Below are 21315 nucleotides of genomic sequence, written 5' to 3'. Positions count from 1 at the left end.
CCCATTCTTTTCTGCCTTCAATCGGAGGTTCCTTTAGAGACCCTCTGGCCAACTCCTTACCCAGGCTCAGAATATGGGAGGGACTTGTTCCCACATCCCACCTGGGTGATGTCAGGGCCAGCCTTGGAGCCCTGTGCCCTGGTGCTGGGTCCATGGCTACAGCCATAGTTGGTCCTCCCCTTCAAAAGCATCTTCCCCCTGATTTTGTAGTATTCAAACCAACAATGCTCATAAATCGGAGTGCTCTCCACTCCATGGAGGAAGAAAGACACAAAGGGGCCCCCACCCCAAGGGCAGCCTGGGCCCCCAGTTCGCTCCCACCTGCACAGGTCATCCTGGAAACAGGCATCTTCTGGGACCTTGCTCAACAGCTGATATAGGGAACACTTTACTGTCAACATATCCTATCCCCGCCCTCCCCCCTTTCCCCATACACACTCTTAAACAGAAAAAAAAAAAAAAAAAAAATCTGAAATCTTTTAACTTCAGGAAGAGGGACTGAATGAGCCATCAGGAAGCTCTTTCTGCTTCCGAGAACAGCAAACAGTAAGAAGAGTAACTTGGGGAGAAGGCGACATCTCTTGCAAAGGCTGGTCCTGGGTGGGTGGGGTGCGGCTCGGCCCGGGGGACCCGGGACTGGCCGGCATAGCTTGCGCGGGTAATGGCTGCAGACCGGCCGCGAGGAGCGGAGGCGCCCCGGGAAGCCGGGCAGGTTCTACCTAAATGTTTTGGTGGCGAGGGCGAGGGCGAGGGCGCGGCGCACTGCCCTAGGTAATGATAGCCTGGGAGCCACGCGGGGGCTGCCCGTCGCGGTCGCGGCTACAAAGACAGCTCGGAGACCTCCCGCTTTCCTCCCCTGGTGGGTACCGGCCCCACCCCGCCCCCTCCCCGCAGCCCCCCACCCCCGGCCCGCCTCGCCCCGCCCCCTCCGGGCCGCCCCAGCGCGCATGCTCTCTCCCCCAGCCGAGTAACCTGGAGATTTAAAAGCCGCTGGCTGGCGCGCTGGGGGCGGCGAGGGGACGAGCCCGCGCGCGGCGGCCCTCGGTGACAGGCGCCCGCCTCGGCCAGGTAGGGGCGCGCCCGCCCCGCTCCGCGGGAAGGGTCCCGGCGCGGGGAGGGGCGCGGCGCGGCCGGGCTCCGCGGCGGCGCGTGAGTTGCGCCCCCGGGGAGGGGGCGGCGCGGTGGCCGTCCGGCGCCCGCGCGCTGGCCCCGCGAGTCCCCGGGGGTGTGACGGGCTGCAGACTCCCCGGGCGCGCCCCTCGCCCTGCCGCGGGCGGGCTGCGGGGGCCCCCGCGGAGCCGCGCTTTCTCTCTCGCGGAGGCGGGCCGGGCTGGAGGCGCCGGGTCCCCCGCGTCCCCGGCAAGCCGGGCGGCGGGGCGGGCGGAGAAAGGCCCCTCCCCAGAGCCCCGGGTCTGGCCGACTGCGGGCGCATCGGCAGCTCGCTCCGGTGGCCTTCTCCCGCGTCAGAGTTTTCTTTGGAAAGTTGGTTTATTTTCTTCCCTTGTCTCAGCTTCGCCGGAAAGGGGCAGGGTGAGTCACCGGGGCGCGAGCGTCCTGGACCTGGGAGCCGAGGAAGGGGTCGACGGCCGGAACGCCGCGGGGTCCTCGGGCGCGGGCGGCTTGCCTGGGGGCAGTGAGGGGTTATTTGGAAGGGAAAGGGGGCTGAGCCCTTTCGCACGTCAGTCTCGGGGCTTGGCTCCGGGCAGAGAGCTGGGCTGCACTGTGCGCGCCGTCCAGAGCCTCGGTTATCCGTCAGAAGAGGAGGAAAAAGAAAGGGCGTGCTTATCTTCGCTTCCCAGGCTCGAGGGTGCTGAAGATCCTGAGATCAGCCAACAGGTGTGCTGAGGTGGTCCCTGGACACCGCCACAGTGTCGCAGGGCTCCGGGCTCCCATGGCAGGCCTGCCCGGGAAGGCCCCAGGGAACTGCGGGTACCGTGGGTGAGGACCAGCCCTGCCCCTGGTCCCCTGTGGTCCCCGGCGCTGCATCACTGTGCGTTGACCTTGCCCTTGACCCCTGAATCGGCGTCTGCCTTCCTGACCGGCACTCTTGACCTGCTCCGCTTCCCGCCCCACCCCCCAGGGCCACACCTCCCTGTCTTTTTCCCCCAGGGGCCACACTCGAGGGTACGGAAGGGTTTGGCCCGGTGGGTACCTGGTGCAGACTTGTTCCTCAGCTGTAACACAGACCCCATTCCGGCGAAGCTGCCGTCTGCAGCTGGCTGCAGTCCTAGAGTGACCCTTGCTGGGCTCGCGAAAGCGTTGCTCTGGGGCTTGGTGAGGTCCTGGGCGGCTTCTGACTGCCTTTCCCGGCGCACTTCTGAGGGGGCAGCCTTGGTGTTGGACGCCCCTGCGCGGAGGCCCTACGGCAGGCAGGCGCAGGCGGGCGTGTGGGGATGGGGAGGGCAGCGCCAGGAAGTGTAGGCTCCTGATTGCCCCAGCCTTCCCTATAGGGCAACTTCTTCCAGTGTGAGATTGCAAAGTTATTTGAGATCACAGCCAACAGATGCCGGTCTCATCCTCCCATTCCTCCCTTATCTCCTCTCACCAGGCTTGTCCGAAACCAGGACTCTTGTTCTAACTAAAAGTGCTCGGAAAAATGGAACTTGAGTCCACAGGATGAATCTGAAGGTAAAAATACAGCTGTGAGTACAGCTGTGGACGTTCAGGCCCCAATTTAGTGCAGGCTGCTGGGGTGGGAGTTTTCCTGTCTGCTCATGGAGTGTGTCGCTCCTGGCTCTGAGGTGTCCTGCAGGAGGACGAGGAGCTGCACAGTGATCCTCGGTGGCCACTGAGATGCCTCCAGGCCGCTGGGTGCTGGAGGGATGGCGTGGGTGCCTCTCTCTCAGCCTGGGCAGGGCTCTGGGGAGAAGAGAGAGGCGGGATCGTCTCGAGGACTCTGAAAGGCAGATTAAGCTCTCATCAGGACTCCTGGAGCCTGAAACACAGTATCATGGATAACAAGCCAGACTATCAGGTGTTTGTATCCTGGCTGCTCCACGGGCTACGGGATGAAGGGCAAGTTACATAACATATTTTAAGTCTCAGTATCCCTGGCTACAAAATGGGGATGACAGTAATAATGAAAATTCCTACTCTGTAGCTTTGTTATTTATTAAATAATAATGGAGCAAATATAAATATTTGTACACACGAGTTCAGTTCAGTCGCTCAGTCGTGTCCGACTCTTTGTGACCCCATGAACCACAGCATGCCAGGCCTTCCTGTCCATCACTAACTCCTATATCTAAAATGTAAAAAGCACTCCGGCTTTATTAAGCCATGCATGCAGAGCACTGGACTGTGTGCCCTGATAGGTAACAAGTGCCCAGTTACAGGTAACTGGTGTTAACTATATCCACTGTATGTACACGTGTTCCCTAGTGGACAGCAGTACCCACCCTGGGCCTCTGTTCTTGGGTTCTGCTGTAGACTTTGTTTCTTTAGGATCAAGGCTTTCTGGACTCTGGGGAGTCCGTACGACTAGTTAAAGAGACTGGGCTCTAGCACTCGGTTGCTTGGATTTGAATTCCATTTCCTTTACTTATTTAGCTGCACCGGGTCTTGGCTGCAGCATGCAGGATCTCTAGCTGTGGCCTGTGGACTCCGGTTCCCTGACCAGGGACCGAACCTGGGCCTCCTGTATTGGGAGTGCAGAGCCTTGGCCACTGGGCCACGAGGGAAGTCCCACTCTCATTTTCTTTTGCACAAATTACTTCACGTTTCTGTGCCTCAGCTTCCTCCTCTGTAAGATGAGGAAAGCAGTACCTGCCTCGCAGTATTGTGAGGATGATGTAGGTAAAGCTCTGAGCACAACCGTTGCAAGTAATGTCAGCTGCTATTGTTTTTTAGCAATGGAGGCAGTCCTTGTGGTTCACGCTCAGGAACCAGAGTTTCTTAGCAAGGGAATTACACCGCATACAGCTGTATGTGAGCCGCAAATGGCACTTGCAGTCGAACTTGCCCGGTGCGAGGAACACAGCGGGACTGATGTCCTGGTCTCTTCCCTGTCACTGCTGTGCATGGCTTGTTTTTCAATCAGTCCAGAAACCCCTGCCCTGCCTATTTCCTCAGGTCGGAAGAAAGTGCCATGAAATGGTGAAGGTACAGCGCCTGAAAGGTTAAATGCCTTCTGTGCAGAGAAGACTTCTTTTGTTCTGATTTTTAGAGAAACTGTGGGAGAGGAGGGAGTGTTCTGAAGTTGCTGTTCTGCTCTGTCCTCCTGCCCCAGCGCTTGGAACCCTTTGCTTTCTGGTGTCAGGAAGAAAACCTAGCCTGGCTTTCTGTGTGTTAACAGTCTGTGGCCCTGTTTGCTGGATAGCAAGGGTGGAGGCTGGACCAGTTGGTACCAGGCCCAGTGTCTTGAACGCTGATGCCACTTGACTCCCAGCAGCAGGGCTGGAGCGTGCAGCTTTGTCCAGTGTATTAAGCGTCCCCGCCTGGGGGCAGGGGCTGGTGACAGCGCCATCCCGGGATGGTCATGATGGCTGACCAGAACTTCCTGTGTGAGCCTTTTTTTGCTACATGGTCTGTGTTCCCTCCCCCACGGGAAGAAGTCCACATTTTGCCACTGACCCTGAACGACTTGTGGGCCTTCTTGCTTCTGATGTTGGAGACAAGCCTACCTTACCTGTTGGCCTTGGTTTCTGTGTCTGTAATAAATGCAGATGATTGTATCCACCTTACAAGTTTACGGTAAGAATTAAATGAGATCATGATATTTAGCAAGGAGCTAGCACAGACCAGGTGCTTGGTATGTTTGTTGGTTTTTCCTTGTTGATTCTGGAGGTCATTCTGTGTAGGAAGCAGGGATGAACCAGCTGGAACGGAGTTTGGAGACCAGCCTCTGGTCTCATAGCCTGCGGTCCCTCAGTCATCAGATTCAGGCCAGAGGAAAGTCTAGGCAGAGAGGATGCCCCCAGGAGCAGTCAGCTGGAGACAGCCCTCATGCCCCAGTGCTTTGTTATGCCCCCACCCCCACCCCCTTGCCCAAGCATACTTTGAGTTAGCAAATAGTGTTCAAGCTGGGAGTGCCTGACCCATCCCTGGGAGTGTGGCAATCTAGATTCCTGCTCCTGGCTCCTGTGGCTTAGAGCCGAGCACCTCCAGTGTACCTGGACACGCTGCTTGGATCCCATCAGACAGGAATCCTGAATCAGCCTCACCTTTAAGGCCCTTGGTTGAGCACCTTCCTTGACAGGGCCTGAGCAGGGGCTGTGTTGCTTGGTTTCTAGGAGCTGAAGGGCTAGTGGGGTGGGAGGCAGGGAAGGACTATAAGCCAGAGACCAGGAGGACCATGTCCATCACTCGGTGTCCAGCGTGTGTCGTCAGGGTTTGGGGGAAAGGGGTCCTTGGCAGCTGGAGGTTCAGGTAGTCCTGGGGGACGTGGGGGCTTTTGCTGGATAAGATTTAGGTGAAAGGGAGGGGAGGGCCAGGGGAGGTGACTGGAGCATGATGGCTGCTTTGAAAATAAAAACAGGCCCAGTGCTGATGAATATCCCACGTCCCGTGATCTGGGGCCTGCTGTTCTTCCCGCCACACCTGACTGGGAAGGGGCTAAAAGGAGAGGTGGGCGCATATAGAAATCCCAGGCTCCTGCAGCGGTGTTCTGTGGACACTACATTTTTGTGCATAGTTCCTGCCTGCTGACTGTCACGGCTCAGCCTCCTCCAGGAACCCTGGAGAGCGCGGAGCGTGCATGCCTGCCCCACCTCAGGGTGCTCTGCCTGCGGTGGGTTATTTCCCAATCCCCAGCCCCTTCACAGCAGGGCTTGCACAGGGGGAGCGCGGTGGTGGTGGGTGGGCAGGCTTTAGTCTCACTGACATTGCTCTGGGGGAGGTGAGGTTGTAATGCATGGAGGCACACTCTCTTCAGGGGTGGGCAAACTCGGGCTCTTTAGCAGCAACAGAAAAATCGCCTCTTTCTTGGAACCCCTCAACCCTGCTCACTGCTAAGGGGACTGTTTTGAAGAACACATCCCTAGGGCTGAGTCCAGCCCAGAGCCCCCTCTGGTAAATGGGGCTGGTCACAGACCCTAGGACCAGTTCCATTCAGTTCAGTTGCTCAGTTGTGTCTGACTCTTTGTGACCCCATGAACCATAGCACACCAGGCCTCCCTGTCCATCACCAACTCCTGGAGTTTACCCAAACCCAGGTCCATCGAGTCAGTGATGCTATCCAACCATCTCATCCTCTGTTGTCCCCTTCTCCTCCTGCCCTCAATCTTTCCCAGCATCAGGGTGTTTTCAAATAAGTCAGCTCTTCACATCAGCTGTCCAAAGTATTGGAGCTTCAGCTTCAACATCAGGGCTGAAAGGGCCTCAGAGACCATTGAATTTGAGATCCGAGGGGTGGGACCCAGCACCGTGGTCTAACTCCAGGGCCCAGGGCTCTCTGCTCCTTAGTAGGTCAGGCCAGACCTCCGTGCCCTGGTCTTTCCTGTATCTGTCACCTTCTGAGGGAGGTCAAGCTCGGTGGGGGGTGGGGAGGGGTGACAAGGATGTGTATGGCTGGGGAGAGCCGCCTGGTCCGGCTGGCTGGCTGGCAGAATGCAAGTGCACTGGAGGGAGGCTGGTCAGGTTTCGCTTTGCAGGGGCTGTAGGGAGCAGGGGGAGGGGACTCCCCAGCGGCCTGAGTGTGCCTCGCTCCCCGTTCTCCTGTGTTCCTCTCCCCCACACACCACTACCCCGCCTTGTAGGGAAGTGTTCATTGTGGCCCAAGTAGAGAAAGAATTTAGCTACTCTGCCAGGAACAGAGTCCAGCTCTGGGAGGGAGGAGGGGAGAGGTCAGTTCTGCCCCTAGACGGGTTGGTTGCTCGGATCAGTTTCAGGTGACCGCTGACCCTTGGCGCTCTGTTGTACTTGAGCAGTATGTAGGCAGGTAAAGGATGGGGTACGTGTAGCTGGGGCACCCTTTTCCGCCTGGTTCCCCTTGGCTCTCGTTGGTGGAGGGCTAGGACTCCCCCACCCGTGCCATGCGGCATTGTCGGTGGGCACCTGTCCCTGGTGAGCACCCCACCTGGGGCCAGGGGGCAGGTGTGAGATCACGTAGCCGTACAGTTGTAAAGAGCATCAGACAGCATCTAGACTAGCACTCATTTTGCAGTGTGGAAACAGTCCCAGAGAGGCAGTTCAGGCTACACAGCTGGAAAAGTTGCTGAAACTGAACTACACTGTCCAGGCTCCTAGTTCGGAACACTTTCTAGAATTCAAGAATGGTTTGAACTTTCCAGTCAACCATTTTTACCTGTGCAGCCTTGGGCGTGTTAACGTATTTCTCTGAAACTCTCCTTTCATCCTTGTGAAATAGGAATGTTAAATACTTTGTGGGATTGTGCAAATGGTATGAATGGAGAAGGTACATCCGGTACATGCAGACACCTCCTGGACGGTGAGCAAGTGTCGGCCACTGTGATTATTCTCCGTGGCTGGGAACCACACTGTCCCCTAACTGGAAATGTTTACCCCAGCCTCCATTTCCCTTCGCAGCCTCCAGCACCAGGCATGTCTGCCCAGTGACCTCTCCTCACCTGCTGGGGCCAGCACCTGGGGAGGCATTTACATTCTTGGCATTCTTCTTGCCTTTGGGGGCCCCTGCAGGAGCCACGTGGGTGAGGGTGGAAGCCGAGCGGAGACGCAGAGTTAGTACCCTTGCGACCTCTGCTGCTCCTGTTGGGAATGAGAGGCCCCCTCCCAGGTTTCTCCGCGAGGAAGCCCGGTGCTGCAGGAACCTGCACGTCCGAGCTCTCACATGTGCTCTGACGGTGGTATTCCTCTAAGTTTCCTCGCCTGTCAAATGGGTACCCTCTCATCAAGCCAGTTGGACGACTCAAACGCTTGGAAGGGTCCCTGGCATGTAGCAGACCACAGTGTTAGCTGCTGTTGGTCATTGCAGATGAAGAAACTGGGGCTTAGGGAGGTCAGTGGACAAGGTCCCATAGTTATAGTGAGGTGCGGAGTTGGCAGGCGAACCCATGTCAGGCTGACAGTCAAACCTTGGCCACCCTGGAGAACCCACTGGGTTTGGGGATGTCTGGGTTCAGAGAGCTGCCAGCTGACGGAGATGGACTGTCTCCGTGCGGAGGGAGTTTGGTCAAGGTGGTCCCGGGGGACCTTGGGTCGCTGCAGTTTGCAGGAGGGGCGTCTGATCCGCAGGCCGGGCGCCTGGCATTAGGTGTGTGTCAGTTTTGTCCGCCCCCGTTGGGTGGGGTTGCCAGGTGACTCTGGGAGGCGTGCTCGGCTTAGAGGGGCCCAGGTGAGGGTCGCAGACCCGCCGCCGCGTGGCTGCGTTGGCCGGGGGAGGTGGGCGGGCTCTGGGCCCCGGGTCCCTTCCCCTCCCCTCCCCCGCCCTCCCCCGCACTTGTGTGTCTCAGAGCCGGGCAGGGGCTCTCAGACGCGCAACAAAAGCGGCTTCCCTCCGCGGGGCTGCCACCTGTTGGGTTTTCACACGTCGGGGGGAATGGGGGGAGGGAGCCGCTGCCCTTTTCCCAGTGTCTGCGGCCGCCCCCCGCCCGGGGACTAGGGGTCTCTCTGCCGCCCAGCGTGGCGGGGCCCAGGGGCGGGGCGGGGCGGGGGCCCCAGCAGCTGGAAGGGGCCCGAGCGGGCAGGGCCGAGGCGGCAGCCAGGGGGAGTTTGACGGATTACTCTGCGGCCGAGAGGTCTCTCCCTAATCCCCCTTTGTGTCCCGGCCCGCAGCCCCGCGCTCGCTCTGACAAGCTGCTAAGCAGAAGGCTTCCCGTCCGAGCGAAGAAAAGGCGGCGCAGCAGGGCGGACGCTAAATCCCCGGCCCTGGGCCCGGGGGAGGCCGGGGCTGGGCTGCAGGCTGGCGGGGTGGGGGAGGGCCTTCTCTCTGCCGCAGCCCGGGGCCTCCCGCTCTCCGGCTGCATTCTGAGCGGTGCATTCCGAGCGGGGCTCCCGCACGCCTTGGGGAGCCTGGGGGGTCGTAGGCCTTGGCTTCTTATGCAGATCGGTGTTGCAGGTGGTCGGGCGGGGGTGGGGGAGCAGACCCTTGCTTCCTTGGAAGTACACTTGAGCCCGGAGAATGCAGGCTGAACGTGGGCTGGAAGGCGTGGGAGCTGCATGGAGCCTTGTCTGGCGTCCCCTTCTCCCTGGCTGCCCAGGCAGGCGGAATTCCCACAGCCCAGCGGCCCAGGCAGGGGGGCCTGTCATGGTGGAGAGCTTGCCGCCTCACAGGCGTGTTCATCTCCCATCACCTGTCTGGCCAGCACAAGCTTTCTGGGGTGTCCTAAGGCTCCTGTGGAGCTGCTGCAAGAACAGAGCTCATTTTGGGGGTGCAGGGGGCTAGGTGTTACAAGGTAGGAACAAGGACACTGGCCCCCTGGGACTCAGGCAAGGGGCTGGGTGACCACCCCTCCCAAGGAGGTTTTGGTGAACTTCCAGAGCTATTCTCTGCCCCGACCCTAGAGGATCTGAGAGATGGCAACTTTGGCGTGCGGCTCTGGGGTCCAGGCTGGTGTGGAGGAAACTGGGGTCCCCTGTCCCGTGCAGCCTCGGGGCGCTACCTGTGGGGTCCTCCGCACCTGCAGCCCCTGCCTGGGCTGGGGGTCTTAGGGAGCTTGGCCCCGAGTGACCCCACCCCTTTCTGCCCCTGAGTCAGTGTTCCTCGAGGGGCCTACCCCTCCCTGTTTCCTTCTCTGTGGGGAGGGGCTCCCTGGCCTCGTGAGAAAGACCGTGGCCTGTGTGAGCCTGCAGGGAGGGCGCGGGGCGCGGGGCTCTGGGGTCAGGCCGGGGCTGGAGCCCTTTGATGCCTGGGCGGGTGTGGGGGCTTGCGCCTGCATAAAGAGGCCACAGAGCTGCCCCCAGCCCGCTCCCTCAGCCTCTGTCGTCTGCAGGGGCCGCCTGCTACCCCAGCCCCACCTCGCCGGAGGGGTGGCAGGAGCCCCTTTGAACGGCCTCAAAGGCCTCTTTATGCGTCCCTCGACACTCCCTTCCTGCAGGGGCCTTTGCCCGGCCTCCTCCAGCCCTCTGAGTTTGGAGAAAAAGTTCAGGCCAAGGCTCGCTCCTGTTGATCAGTTGCACTTCCCGTACTCCCTGCTGCGGTCTGACCTGAGATGGGGTGAGCGGGACAGGGCCCCCTCCAGCCCAGGAGCGTCTGCCCTCCGCTCAGCACCCCTGGCTGAGCCCTCAGGAGCTGCCCTCTGGGGGTTGGGCTGGTGTCTCCTTGGGGCATCTGGGCGTGGGGGCAGCACTTAGGTCCTGCCCCTCCCTTCCACCCCCCACCCCAGGCTGGTGTCAGTGAGTTACTCTTTAGATAAACGTTTCCCAGCCCTTTTTCATGCTGGGGTGGATGCTGGAAAGCTGCAGCGGAGCCTATAGTCCGCTCTGGGGGTGTTGCACCTGGAATTTTTGGGTATCTGGAGCTGGGCAGGTAGAATGCAGGTTCACCCTCCGTCTCTCTGGGCTTGAGTTCTGCTCCCCCAGAGGGGAGGGAAGATGGCCCAGGGCAGAGCTCCCTAAGGCTTTCCAGAAGTCTTGGGGTTCCTTCAGCTTCCTTGCTGTCCTGTCATCCGGGATCTGGAAAGAGAGGGGGAGATAGTTGGACCTCGAGAGGGACTTGCCCTCCTAGAGGTCTTCCGTTCCTGTCCACAGGGTCAGCCCCCTTTCCCTCGTCTTCCCGCCCCCTCCCCACCAGGTGAGCCCCTCTGGTTGGGCTCCAGGAGCCGTGGGGAGGAGGATCTGAGTCTGAAGCATCTCTGGGGCTGGAGGGTGGAGGCGCGGAGTGGATGCTGCTGCCCTGCCTGTGTCCCTGAGGATGCAGGGGGCTCCGAAAGCAGGGGGACCCAGCGGAAGTTGTCAGTTTCAAGCTTTATGGAGAGGTGTTCCCTGGGATGCAGATGGGAGTGGGAGGCAGGAAGGTGGGGACAGACCGCTTCCTGGTCGCCTGTCTGTCCGAGCCTGGGCCCTGGGCTCCTCTGTGTCTCGAAGGCCCTGGAAGGACCACTGGTGACTTGAGTTGGTGCTGTGGGGGTCCTCCTTTGTTTCCTCCTCCTGAGGGCTGGGGTGGGGCGAAACAGGGGAGCCCAGGGCACTGCGGAACGGTAAGGAAAGGAAAGGGGGGATTTGGAAGGGAGGGTGTTCTCATGGGCTGGGCGTCTCTCGGGCAGTTCCGGGCTGGGGAGAGTCAGGTGGCAGGAGGGAGGGAGACCGGGCGGGCTCAGCACCCTGAGAGCAGGGCTGTGCAGAGCAGGCCGGGCCCGCCCACCTCCTCCAGGGATCCCTCAGCTGGCCCAGGCCCTGGTCCTGGGTACAGCGCCTCTGGAGGGTGCAGAGAGGAGCCGGGCCTGGGAAGGCCTCCTCAGTCCTGGCTGAGGGGAGCTGGACTGAAGGGAGGGAGGGAGGTGGGGGGGTGCTTGATGTTGCTGGAGAGCTGCAATTTATTCTAAACAACTGGGGCAAACCAGGGTTTGGGCATGGGTGCCGGATGTGGGCAAGGCTGGGTCTGATAAAGTCTCTGTTTGCCCAGGGAGGGCCTGGTCCCTTAAAGCCCAGGGCAGGGGAGTCCCCAGGGTGGGAATGGAAGGGGCTGGAAGCCTTTAGACCCGAACTCTTCCCTGCAGGTCAGACAGCACTGCCCCTGCTCTCCTCCTGGGGTTGCCATGGCAGTGCAGGACCGCACCCCAGCTAAGGATGTTGTCTGGTCCCCCAGCCCGCTTTCGCGACCACGTGGGGCAGTGTTTTACACGTCTCCCATGCCACCCCGTGGCAGTCCGTGGCTCTCTGATGGTCTGGGTCTGAGTGGATCTTGGAGGGGGAGGCTGCTGGTTGTCCAGCCTTGTGTGAAGTCCCTTTCTTCCTGGGCTACAAGCTGCACAACCCCAGCAGGCAGTGACGGGATGGACACTTCTTAGCCAGGACTGACCGCATCTGATTTCTCTGTGGCGCAGCGCAGACAGCACCTGTAACATGCTTTGTAAGCCACAGGCCCTGTGGGGCCTCGAGATGTTAGATAAGGAAGCGGAAGCACCAAGTTAGGAGATGTTGAGATGGGAATAGGGCCCCGAGGGCTGAGGGTGCTCTGGGAGTGCTCTCGGGCAGGGCAGGCTGGAGTCAGGCTCTCGGCGGGGACCTCACACCGTACCTCACACATCAGTGCTTTTCAGCAGCGTTTGTGGCAGTGAGTGGGGGGGGGCGGGGTCGGGCGCTCCAGGCACAGGGGGCATGAGGCTCTGTCCACCCGTCCACCCACCGTGGGATGACAGGTGAGGGGACTGGGCCCCCCTCTGCCTTCTCTGCACAGCTGACTTGGTTTTCCCTCTCTTGGGGTCACTTGTAAACAGAGTGGACTGCAGGGGGTGCCGTGGTCAGGAAGCAAGACCTAGAGGCCCACTGCCCGAGGGGTTGGAGACCAGGGTGGGTGCTTCCCTGCTGGGATCGCTGAGCAGAAGGCCCAATGGAAAGGGCTGTGGGGATTTCTGGGCCAAGAGCGGAGCCGCCCCGGGGTCACTAGCATCATTACAGCGGCTGCCAGGTGGCGAGGCTGGGACCTGGGACCAGCCCCCGGTCCCCAGATAGTTGGGCAGCTCACGTGGGATGCTTCTTCCCCGTGGCCTCTGAGCGTGGAGAGGAACTCAGGAGGGGTTTTCAGGCTGAGGTTCTTCCAGGCGAGTGCTTTTCAAATGGTTTCAATGACAGGCTCAAACCCAACCCAAGAAGCCACAGCCTTTTCTATTCCCCTTGTCCTCCTCCTTGTGGTGGCAGCTTGGTGCAGCTTGGCTTGTGGCCAGGCAATGTGAAATAGGAAGTGTGACTCTTAACAAAGGGGAATTGAACAGCCCAGCTTTGGGAAGTGGAGAGAGAAAAACAAACCGGGCCTCGCAGAGGGTCTCCAGGGGCACCTTGATAGTAGTGCCCAGGGAACTGGGAATTCAGCTGGTTTGACTTTTTTTTCCCCTCTCCCTTCTATACTAGGAAACAAGGGCAGTTGCAAAGGTATTTCAAAACAGAGAATTACTAACATCTAGTAGCCTCCGGAGTGTACTGAGGTTTAAAAACCATGTTTACCTTATTAATTAGGTCAACCTTAGGCTAATATGAACATGCACTTCCTGCCTGCACGGCAGGGGGTGGCTCCTGGGTGGCAGGGCCATGCCACCAGCCCGGGAGGGAGCCAGATTCAGAGTTCAGAGCGAGTCCCAAGCTTGGGTTCCTGGAACTTACTGCTCTGTGTGTGACTGTCCCTGCCCTTTTAGGATCTGAGCGTTGACATCTGTGCCCGCCGAGGCCCCCCACGATGATAGGCGGTTAGCATGGCTGAGAAACCAGACCTGCAGAGAGGGCCCACAGAAGTGGGTTTCCGGCTGAGTCCTCGGCGGTCGCTGGCAGCCAGGAGGAGAGGCCTCGGCGTCCGCAGTGAGGCAGAGACGGAGCCATTCTGGAGCACGTGAACGGGCTGGAGCCCCACCCGCCTGGTCCGGCATGGTCCAGAGGCTGTGGGCAAGCCGCCTGCTGCGGCATCGGAAGGCCCAGCTCCTGCTGGTCAACCTGCTGACCTTCGGCCTGGAAGTGTGCCTGGCGGCAGGCATCACCTACGTGCCTCCCCTGCTGCTGGAAGTGGGGGTGGAGGAGAAGTTCATGACCATGGTGCTGGGTGAGTCACCGTGTCCTCGTCCCCTCCTGCTCCAGAGACCTCCCGGGGAAGGGAGGCACCAGTGCCTCTGCCCAGAAGGCGCCTGCTGCCCCTGAACCAGGGGGTCAGTGCTGCTGAGCAGTGGGCTGACCCTGCGCCGAGGGCTCCAAGAGAGAGAGGAGGACAGGGCCGTTCCCTGGTCACCTCTGTGTCCCAGGCCCCTACACCCGTACAGCCCCCGGAGACATGGAGAAACTGCCCTTTGCAGTTCAGACCTGTGGCCTCATCCAACTCCTGCAGCAACGCTTTGAGGTTACCCATTTCACAGAGAAGATGGTGGAGGCTAGTGAGAGGTTAGGTGACTTAGCCCGGCTGTGCTGCTAACTTCGATACTGATAAGTTGGGTTGGGGTTCCCCCCGCTCCACCGCAAGGGCCCTTTCTGGCCCCCAGGGCAGGGGCTGGGCTCCTGACTGGAGACGAATTCTGCGAAAGCCACAGAAGGCACATGGTCACCATCGTTTGGTGGCGACCAAGCAAACGGCCACTTCCCTCACTCCCAGGAAGAGGGGTCTGTCAGGTTGGCAGGGTCGGGGTCAGCCTGCCTGTTGAAACCCTGCCTCCCGCCCTCCCTGGCTCCATGCCCGTGCAGCTCATCACTGACCGGCTGCTTCATGCCTCAGTTTCCCCATCTTAACATGGGGCGTTAGTGATCCCAGTTGTGAGGAGTGCATCGGGGTCCTGTGAGTGGTCAGCACAGCACCAGTACAGAGCGGGCCCTGCATGAGATGTGGTCACCGCGTCCCTCCTCGAGGAGGGTGGGCCCCGTCCGAGCCCCGGCCCTCTGCTCACACTCCTCGCCCTTCTTGCAGGCATTGGTCCCGTGCTGGGTCTGGTCTCGGTCCCGCTGCTTGGCTCGGCCAGTGACCACTGGCGCGGGCGCTACGGCCGCCGGAGGCCCTTCATCTGGGCCCTGTCCCTGGGCGTCCTGCTAAGCCTCTTCCTCATCCCGAGGGCCAGCCGGCTGGCGGGGCTGCTGTGCCCGGACACCAGGCCACTGGAGCTGGCGCTGCTGATCCTGGGCGTGGGGCTGCTGGCCTTCTGCGGGCAGTTGTGCTTCACGCCCCTGGAGGCCCTGCTCTCCGACCTCTTCCGGGACCCAGACCACTGTCGTCAGGCCTTCTCTGTCTACGCCTTCATGATCGGCCTGGGCGGCTGCCTGGGCTACCTCCTGCCCGCCATCGACTGGGACGCCAGCGCCCTGGCGCCCTACCTGGGCACCCAGGAGGAGTGCCTCTTTGGCCTGCTCGCGCTCATCTTCCTCACCTGCGTGGCAGCCACGGCGTTTGTGGCCGAGGAGGCGGCCCTGGGCCCCGCCGAGCCTGCGGAAGGGCTCTCCGCCCCCTCGGTGCCGCCCTGCTGCCCGTGCCGCGCCCGCCTGGCCCTGCGGAGCCTGGGCGCCCTCTGTCCTCGGCTGCGCCGGCTCTGTTGCCGCATGCCCCGCGCCCTCCGCCGGCTCTTCATGGCGGAGCTGTGCAGCTGGATGGCGTTCATGACGTTCACGTTATTTTACACGGACTTTGTGGGCGAAGGGCTGTACCACGGCGTGCCCGGGGCCGAGCCAGGCACAGAGGCCCGCAGACACTATGACGAAGGTAAGGCCGTGGCTGTGCCCGGGGGGCTGCTGTGGGAGCTGCCCTCTGGTGGGTGTTCGGGCGTGGGGAGACACCCACAGCCTGGGTGTCTGGGCCCCGATTTCCCCATCTGGCAAATGGGCCAGTGTGCGGGCTGCGTGTGCAGTTGCTCAGGAGAAGAGCAGCAGGTTGGCTGCAACCTCGGTGGAGCCTCAGGCTGTTTGTACAGTTTTGATCAGTCATTGCCCCAACCTGGTGGAAGGAGAGGCTGAGCTTATTTCAGGTCCGGAGGCCGGGCCGAGGTCTGCCTGGCCCCACGTTCTGTGTGCCCTCTGCTCCGCCGCTGCCGTGGCCAGCCCCTTCCAGCTCAGGCGTCCCAAACTCTTCCTTTGGAGCCTCTGGCGGGCTGTCTGGGCCCCCTCCTGGAAGCTGAGTGCTCCGAGCCGTTACAGCGTCTTCCTCGGCCCTTGGCCAGTGGCTGTGATCACTTTCCCTACCCTGGACTCCCGCTGCTCGGGGTGGGTGCGGGGTGCTGGGCGCGGGTTTGGCAATAGCGGGTCTTGGGCTCAGGCGCCGGTGCTCCTGGTTCCGAGTGCTCTCGCCCCACCCCGTCTCATGGCCTCTCCCCCTCCACCCCCAGGCGTCCGGATGGGCAGCCTGGGGCTGTTCCTGCAGTGTGCCATCTCCCTGCTCTTCTCCCTGGTCATGGACCGGCTGGTGCAGCGGTTCGGCACCCGGGCGGTCTACCTGGCCAGCGTGGTGGCCTTCCCCGTGGCAGCTGGCGCCACGTGCCTGTCCCGCAGCCTGGCGGTGGTGACTGCCTCGGCTGCCCTCACCGGCGTCACCTTCTCTGCCCTGCAGATCCTGCCCTACACGCTCGCCTCCCTCTACCACCGCGAGAAGCAGGTACTCAGCGGAGCCGGGGGTGGGGAGGGGTGGCCGACTGGGCCAGGGCCAGGGTCTGGCCAGAGAAGCTGGAGGAGGAATTCTTTGACGGGAGAGGAAGCCTGTTGTGGTCCCAGGGCCAGAGACTTGGGCTGCGGAAGGAGGGTGTAGATTAGATTCTGAGAATGACTTCCTGATGTCAGGATCATAAAGCCTTTAAAGTGGATGATTGCAGGAAATGTGAAATCCTCTGGAAATCCTGAAGAAGCAGGCTAGCTGAAGTCCTCAGTCTGGGCTGCGGTGTTCTGTGCAGAAGCAGGGGGCTGGATCAGATGACCTCTGGGGCATCTAGTTTTCACAGCCTGTGAGTGGGAAAGGCCTGGTGTGGGCCTTGTTCAGGGAGGGACCTGGTGACTGACCTTGCTCTCATCTCAGACGGGGAAGGCTCCCGACTCCTCCCTCCCCTCTTTCAGTTTATCTTCCTTTTCTGTTTCTAGTCTCTCTTCTCCTGCCTCCCTCCTTTGCCTGGTCCCCTTCCCCCGCCCCCACAGCGGTCTCAGAGCCTGGAGCCTGAAGCCCCTGCCGCCGCTGGCCTGGGCGCTGTGTAAGTCTGGGGCTTCCTTCCTGCTTACCCCCCTCTAAGCAGCCCCTCCAGGGGCCTCCTCCTGTGGGAACCTTCTGACCCAGACTGTGGTCACCTTTGTTGCCTCCACCAGCCTCACTGGGCTGCAGCCCTGTTGCAGAGTTCTGTCCAGGGGTGTCCCAAGAAAAAAGAGGCTCAGCCTGCCGTCATGGGGCTTCCAGACTGTAGCGGAGACACGTTCTGCCCCTTGCAGGACAGGAGGGAGGTGGCAGAGAAACACCTAGTTGGGGGGCGTGTTAACCGAACTGGTAGCAGCAGAGGTGGGCGTTGCGTGGGGGAACCTGACCCCCGCGGCCCCTGTGGGCGCGCTGATGACCTTTATCATCCTCCACTCTCTCCTGCGCTGACTGGGGGCTCAGGCTGGTGTCCCGAGGCCAGGCTTGGGCACGTGCCAGGGAATGTGCTGGCGTTGGTCTTCCCCTCAACTGGGGAGCACGTCTGTCCCCAGGGCAGGGCGGCCGACCGGGGCGGGGTCCCGGGCACAGTTGGCCCCGTGCTGCCTGCCCGCCTCCTCCGCCTCCTGGCCGCACACGAGCCTTGGCTGTAGCTCAGCCGCGGGCTCCCGGCTCTGATGCAGCCGACCCTGAGAACTCGGTGTCCCAGGCACACGTGGGCCTGGGGTCGGCGGTCGGATGGGCCTTGTCCTCAGATGGGAGGCTCTGGGGCGTCGTGGGCAGGGCAGGAGCAGGCCGTGCTCTCCCCGCAGATGGTGAGACGGACCGGACGGCTCCCACAGGAGCGCAGCCGGCCGTGCGAGCCGCGGTGGGCGCTCCTCGCCTCTTCAGGCTGAGTCTGAGGATCCTGCCTGCCCTGGGCTGGGGCCACAGACCTCACAGTAGGGCCGCCGCTGCAGCCTGGGCCTGAGAATCGCGTTGCGCGCATCTCCGTTTGAGGGTCACGGGTTTCCAGTGGCAGGTGGCGGGGACCACGAAGAGGCTGGGAGAGAGTGTGCGGTTTGGAGCGGCGGGGCCCTCACCTGTGTTCCTCCGCCCCGTGTCTCTATGCCCACCTGTCTTCCTTCTGCTGTCTTTCCTTTTACCTTGGGGCTCTGTTCTCTTCCCAACTGGCAGTACTGAGTTCGTCTGTTATGCTGATTGGACTTCAGCATGTGGTTTCAGGGGTCCCCTTCTGGGCTCCAGGCCCCCACTCCCAAGAAGACTCCTCACCGGAGACGCAGACCACTGGGTCTGCCCAGTTTTCTGCCCTGCTCCCGATTTTCGTTGAGACCCAATGTTTGGCTTCCTCTCGGTCCTGAGATGAAGGCCAGGGCCGGTTCTCGCGGCTGGGGGACCTCGTGTCTGGGTGCTGAGCTGTCCTCGTGGCTGGGAGACCTCGTGTCTGGTGACCCGTGTCTGGGTGCTGAGCTGTCCCGGTGTGTCCCTCTCCCCCAGGTTTTCCTGCCCAAGTACCGAGGAGACGACGGAGGCGGTGCCGGCGAGGACGGCGTGATGACCAGCTTCCTGCCGGGCCCCAAGGCTGCGGCGCCCTTCCCGCACGGACACGGGGGGCCTGGCGGCCTGCTGGCAGCCCCGCCCGCTCTCTGCGGGGCCTCGGCCTGCGACGGCTCTGTGCGCGCCGGGGTGGCTGAGCCACCAGAGGCCAGGGCAGTCCCAGGCCGCGGCATCTGCCTGGACCTGGCCATCCTGGACAGCGCCTTCCTGCTGTCTCAGGTGGCCCCGTCTCTGTTCATGGGCTTCATCGTTCAGCTCAGCCAGTCTGTCACTGCCTACATGGTCTCGGCAGCAGGCCTGGGTCTGGTTGCCATTTACTTTGTCACGCAGGTAGTATTTGACAAGAATGACTTGGCCAAATACTCTGTGTAGGGTGCTCGTCATTCATGGAGGGTGGAGGGCCTGCCTCCCCGGTCCCCGGCTCTCCCTGCCCAGCCTCCTGGGGTTGGGGCTGGCCTTGCCCTTTCTGCTGCTGCCAAAGTGGTTGGTGTGGCTCTCCGTTGCCTCCTGGTGGCAGCGAGGTGCTTCTTCCCTCCCACCTCTTTCCCTCCCAGCTCTAAGCAAATCTTTAGGGCCGGCTGGCTTGGTAGCTCTTCAGAGGGCTTCAGTCTGGGTTTCTTTAAGGGGAGACGGGCAGGGCACTTAAGTAAGTCCATGCACTGGAATGCAGGACTCTGCCGGGGGATCACCCAGGCTCAGGATGGACAGCTAGTGTCCTGGTCAAGATGCACCCAGTGAAGGGACTGGGGTAAATCCCAAATTTGAGTAAATGCAGCCACCTGTCCTGGCACCAAGGGCCTTTATCCGGTAGGCTCTCCCATTGTCGCTCCTGCACGGGTGTTTCTACTGTGAGACTCTGCAGGATTTGCAGGTATGAAAAGGACTTGGGGGAGCACAATCCCGAGGGGCGAAGGCAAGCTGCCCTGCCCTCCAGCACCCCTTCTGCTATTCCCCCTCCCCTACATTTTATTAGGACTTTGCTTGTTGGCCCTTGTGGTGCCATCACAGGGACCCCAGTTTTTAAATATTTAACTTATTTATTTAAGTAGAGGGGGAATCAAGGTGTCTAGGAGTTGGGGAGGATGAGATCCTCGGTGACTAGGTCCCCTGAGATGGTTGGTTATTGGGCTGAGGGTTGCCAGAATCTCCTTCTGGAGGGATTGGTCTGGCCCCCAAACTGCTTAATCCTGAACTTGCAAGCTCTGCTCACCCCAACTGATAACCCCAGCTCCTGGTACCCAAGGTGGGGAGGGCTGGGGAATGTGAAGGGTGGGGCTCCAGGTCTCAGCCGCCTCCCTAGCACCCCCCACCCCATGACCCTGCCAGCCCCCAAACCCCCCACCCCCTCTAGGGCTGGGCTGCCCAAGCCCTTCTTTCCCCGCCGCTCCACAGCCCCCTATTTGGGGCTGTTTTGGGACCAGAAGCACAGAGTGTGGCTCCTTGCGCCTTGATCCGTCTCAGCCCCCAGGGCATATCTGTGCTTTAGGACTCTAGCGCAGAAACTCAGGAGCACCCCCTGCCTGGGCTAAGGAGGTCTTTCTTATCTCTCTGGGGGTTTAAGTGCCGTTTGTAATAATGTCACGTCTTATTTATTTAGCGGAGTAAATATTTTATGCTGTATGTGAGCAATCAGAGTATAATGTTTATGGTGATGAAATTAAAGCCTTCTTCTATGTTTCATTGGCCTCTGTCTTTTCTGAGGGACCCGGTTTGGGCAGCGGCAGGTCCCAGCACCACCAGCAGGTGGCGCCATAGACCAGCACTCGTCTGTCTTGCCTGTCGGGTTGCGCTAGGCAGGGGCTGGGGAGACCCTCTGGGGGTGAAGGGGAGTAAGGCACAGGGAAGGGGCGCGTTTTCCTTATCACAGGGCTCACAGTGAGGCCAAGACGATGGAGCAAGCGCCCGCTATCAGCCTCAGCAAGAGGACGCACCTGGCAGACTTGATGGTCTTTGAAAGTTTCTTTGCTTTCTGGCATTACCGTATGTCCCGGCTCACCTGGTGTATTTCTTGCCATAGATATGAAATGAGCTGTTTTCTCTAAGGGCATCTGATTGAGTTTTGTGGAAAAAGGTTTTTTTCCCACAGTGACCATAATATTGGCATTGGGAGTGTTTATTATTAGGTTGATCATTGGTGTTAGGCCTTTTCTGTGGACAAAGCTAGGGAAAAGATGTTTAATGTCAATACATGGTGAGTTTCCATTGATACTGCCTTTTTAAGTTCAGGATTAGAGATTACATGTGCTTATATATATGCATACATGTATATTTTACTTCTCTAATTTCTACCACGCTGAAACGGAGCTCAAGGCCTGGCCCAGCATGTATGTATGTGTGTGTGAGAAGCAAAAAGAGCCACTGGTCAGCCCTTAATGTCAGCCTTTCTGTGCCACCAGAAATTAGAACCTGGCCCAAAGGCATGTTCATTGTTTCTCTTGGTCCAAAGGAATGAACTTTCTGGCTAGCCCAATACAAGTCATTTACCTCTGTGGTTAGGCTTATTCCTAAGTAATGTATTCTTTCGATGCACTTGTAAATAAGATTGTTTTCTTGGGCTTCCCTTGTGGCTAAGTGGTAAAGAATCTGCCTGCCAGTGCAGGAAACACAGGTTTGATCCCTGTGGGAAGGGAAGGAAGGTCCCACATTCAAAGAGCAGCTGGGCCCATGCACCACAACTATTGCGCCTTTGCTCTAAGAGCCGAGGAAGTGCACCTACGAAGCCTAGAGCCTAGATAAGGCCCTCTGAAATTAGGAGAACAATCTTTTTAATATGATGTTACTTATTTATTCACTGGCTATGCTGGGCCTTTGTTGCTGCGCAGGCTTTTTCTCTAGCTGCAGTGAGCCCAGGGGCCACTCTCCAGTTGTGGTCTGCAGGCAAAAGATTGTTTTCTTAATTTCAGAGGGCCTTATTAGCACAAATTTTCAATAGTGGGGACCAGCTAAGCCTGCTCACAGGCTGTGAGGCCTTGTGTTTGTAGTTCTTCAGTTGTTTGTTTTTTTCTAAATTTTTATTTATATTGGATTATAGTTGATTCATAATAGTAGTTCCTCAACTTTAAACTACATCCCTCATAGAAATGCCAGCTCACTAAGAAGTACAGAAAGGGGGGAAAGAAGAA

At 60.0% G+C, this 21315-nt stretch overlaps 1 protein-coding gene across 4 annotated transcripts; it reads left to right on the top strand.

Annotated features, from left to right (window-relative positions):
* The first annotated feature begins 717 nt into the window (after positions 1-717).
* On the top strand, positions 718-19852 carry SLC45A3 (solute carrier family 45 member 3). Of its 4 annotated transcripts, none has more exons than XM_065938253.1 (5): positions 718-859; positions 13206-13603; positions 14453-15235; positions 15855-16120; positions 18134-19852. In XM_065938253.1, exons 2-5 carry the CDS (start codon positions 13432-13434, stop codon positions 18563-18565), a joined length of 1653 nt encoding a protein of 550 aa, XP_065794325.1. In that variant the 5' UTR covers positions 718-859; positions 13206-13431; the 3' UTR covers positions 18566-19852. The 4 variants fall into 4 exon arrangements, with proteins under 4 accessions (XP_065794325.1, XP_065794323.1, XP_065794324.1 ...); XM_065938251.1 differs by lacking the exon at positions 718-859 and adding an exon at positions 968-1068; XM_065938252.1 differs by lacking the exon at positions 718-859 and adding an exon at positions 1333-1530.
* Positions 19853-21315: the final 1463 nt, after the last annotated feature.

Source organism: Muntiacus reevesi, chromosome 5 (assembly GCF_963930625.1).
Source record: "Muntiacus reevesi chromosome 5, mMunRee1.1, whole genome shotgun sequence".
Classification (NCBI taxonomy): Eukaryota; Metazoa; Chordata; class Mammalia; order Artiodactyla; family Cervidae; genus Muntiacus; species Muntiacus reevesi.
Note: the sequence above shows the minus strand (reverse complement) of the source record. Positions and strands in the feature narration are given on the sequence as shown.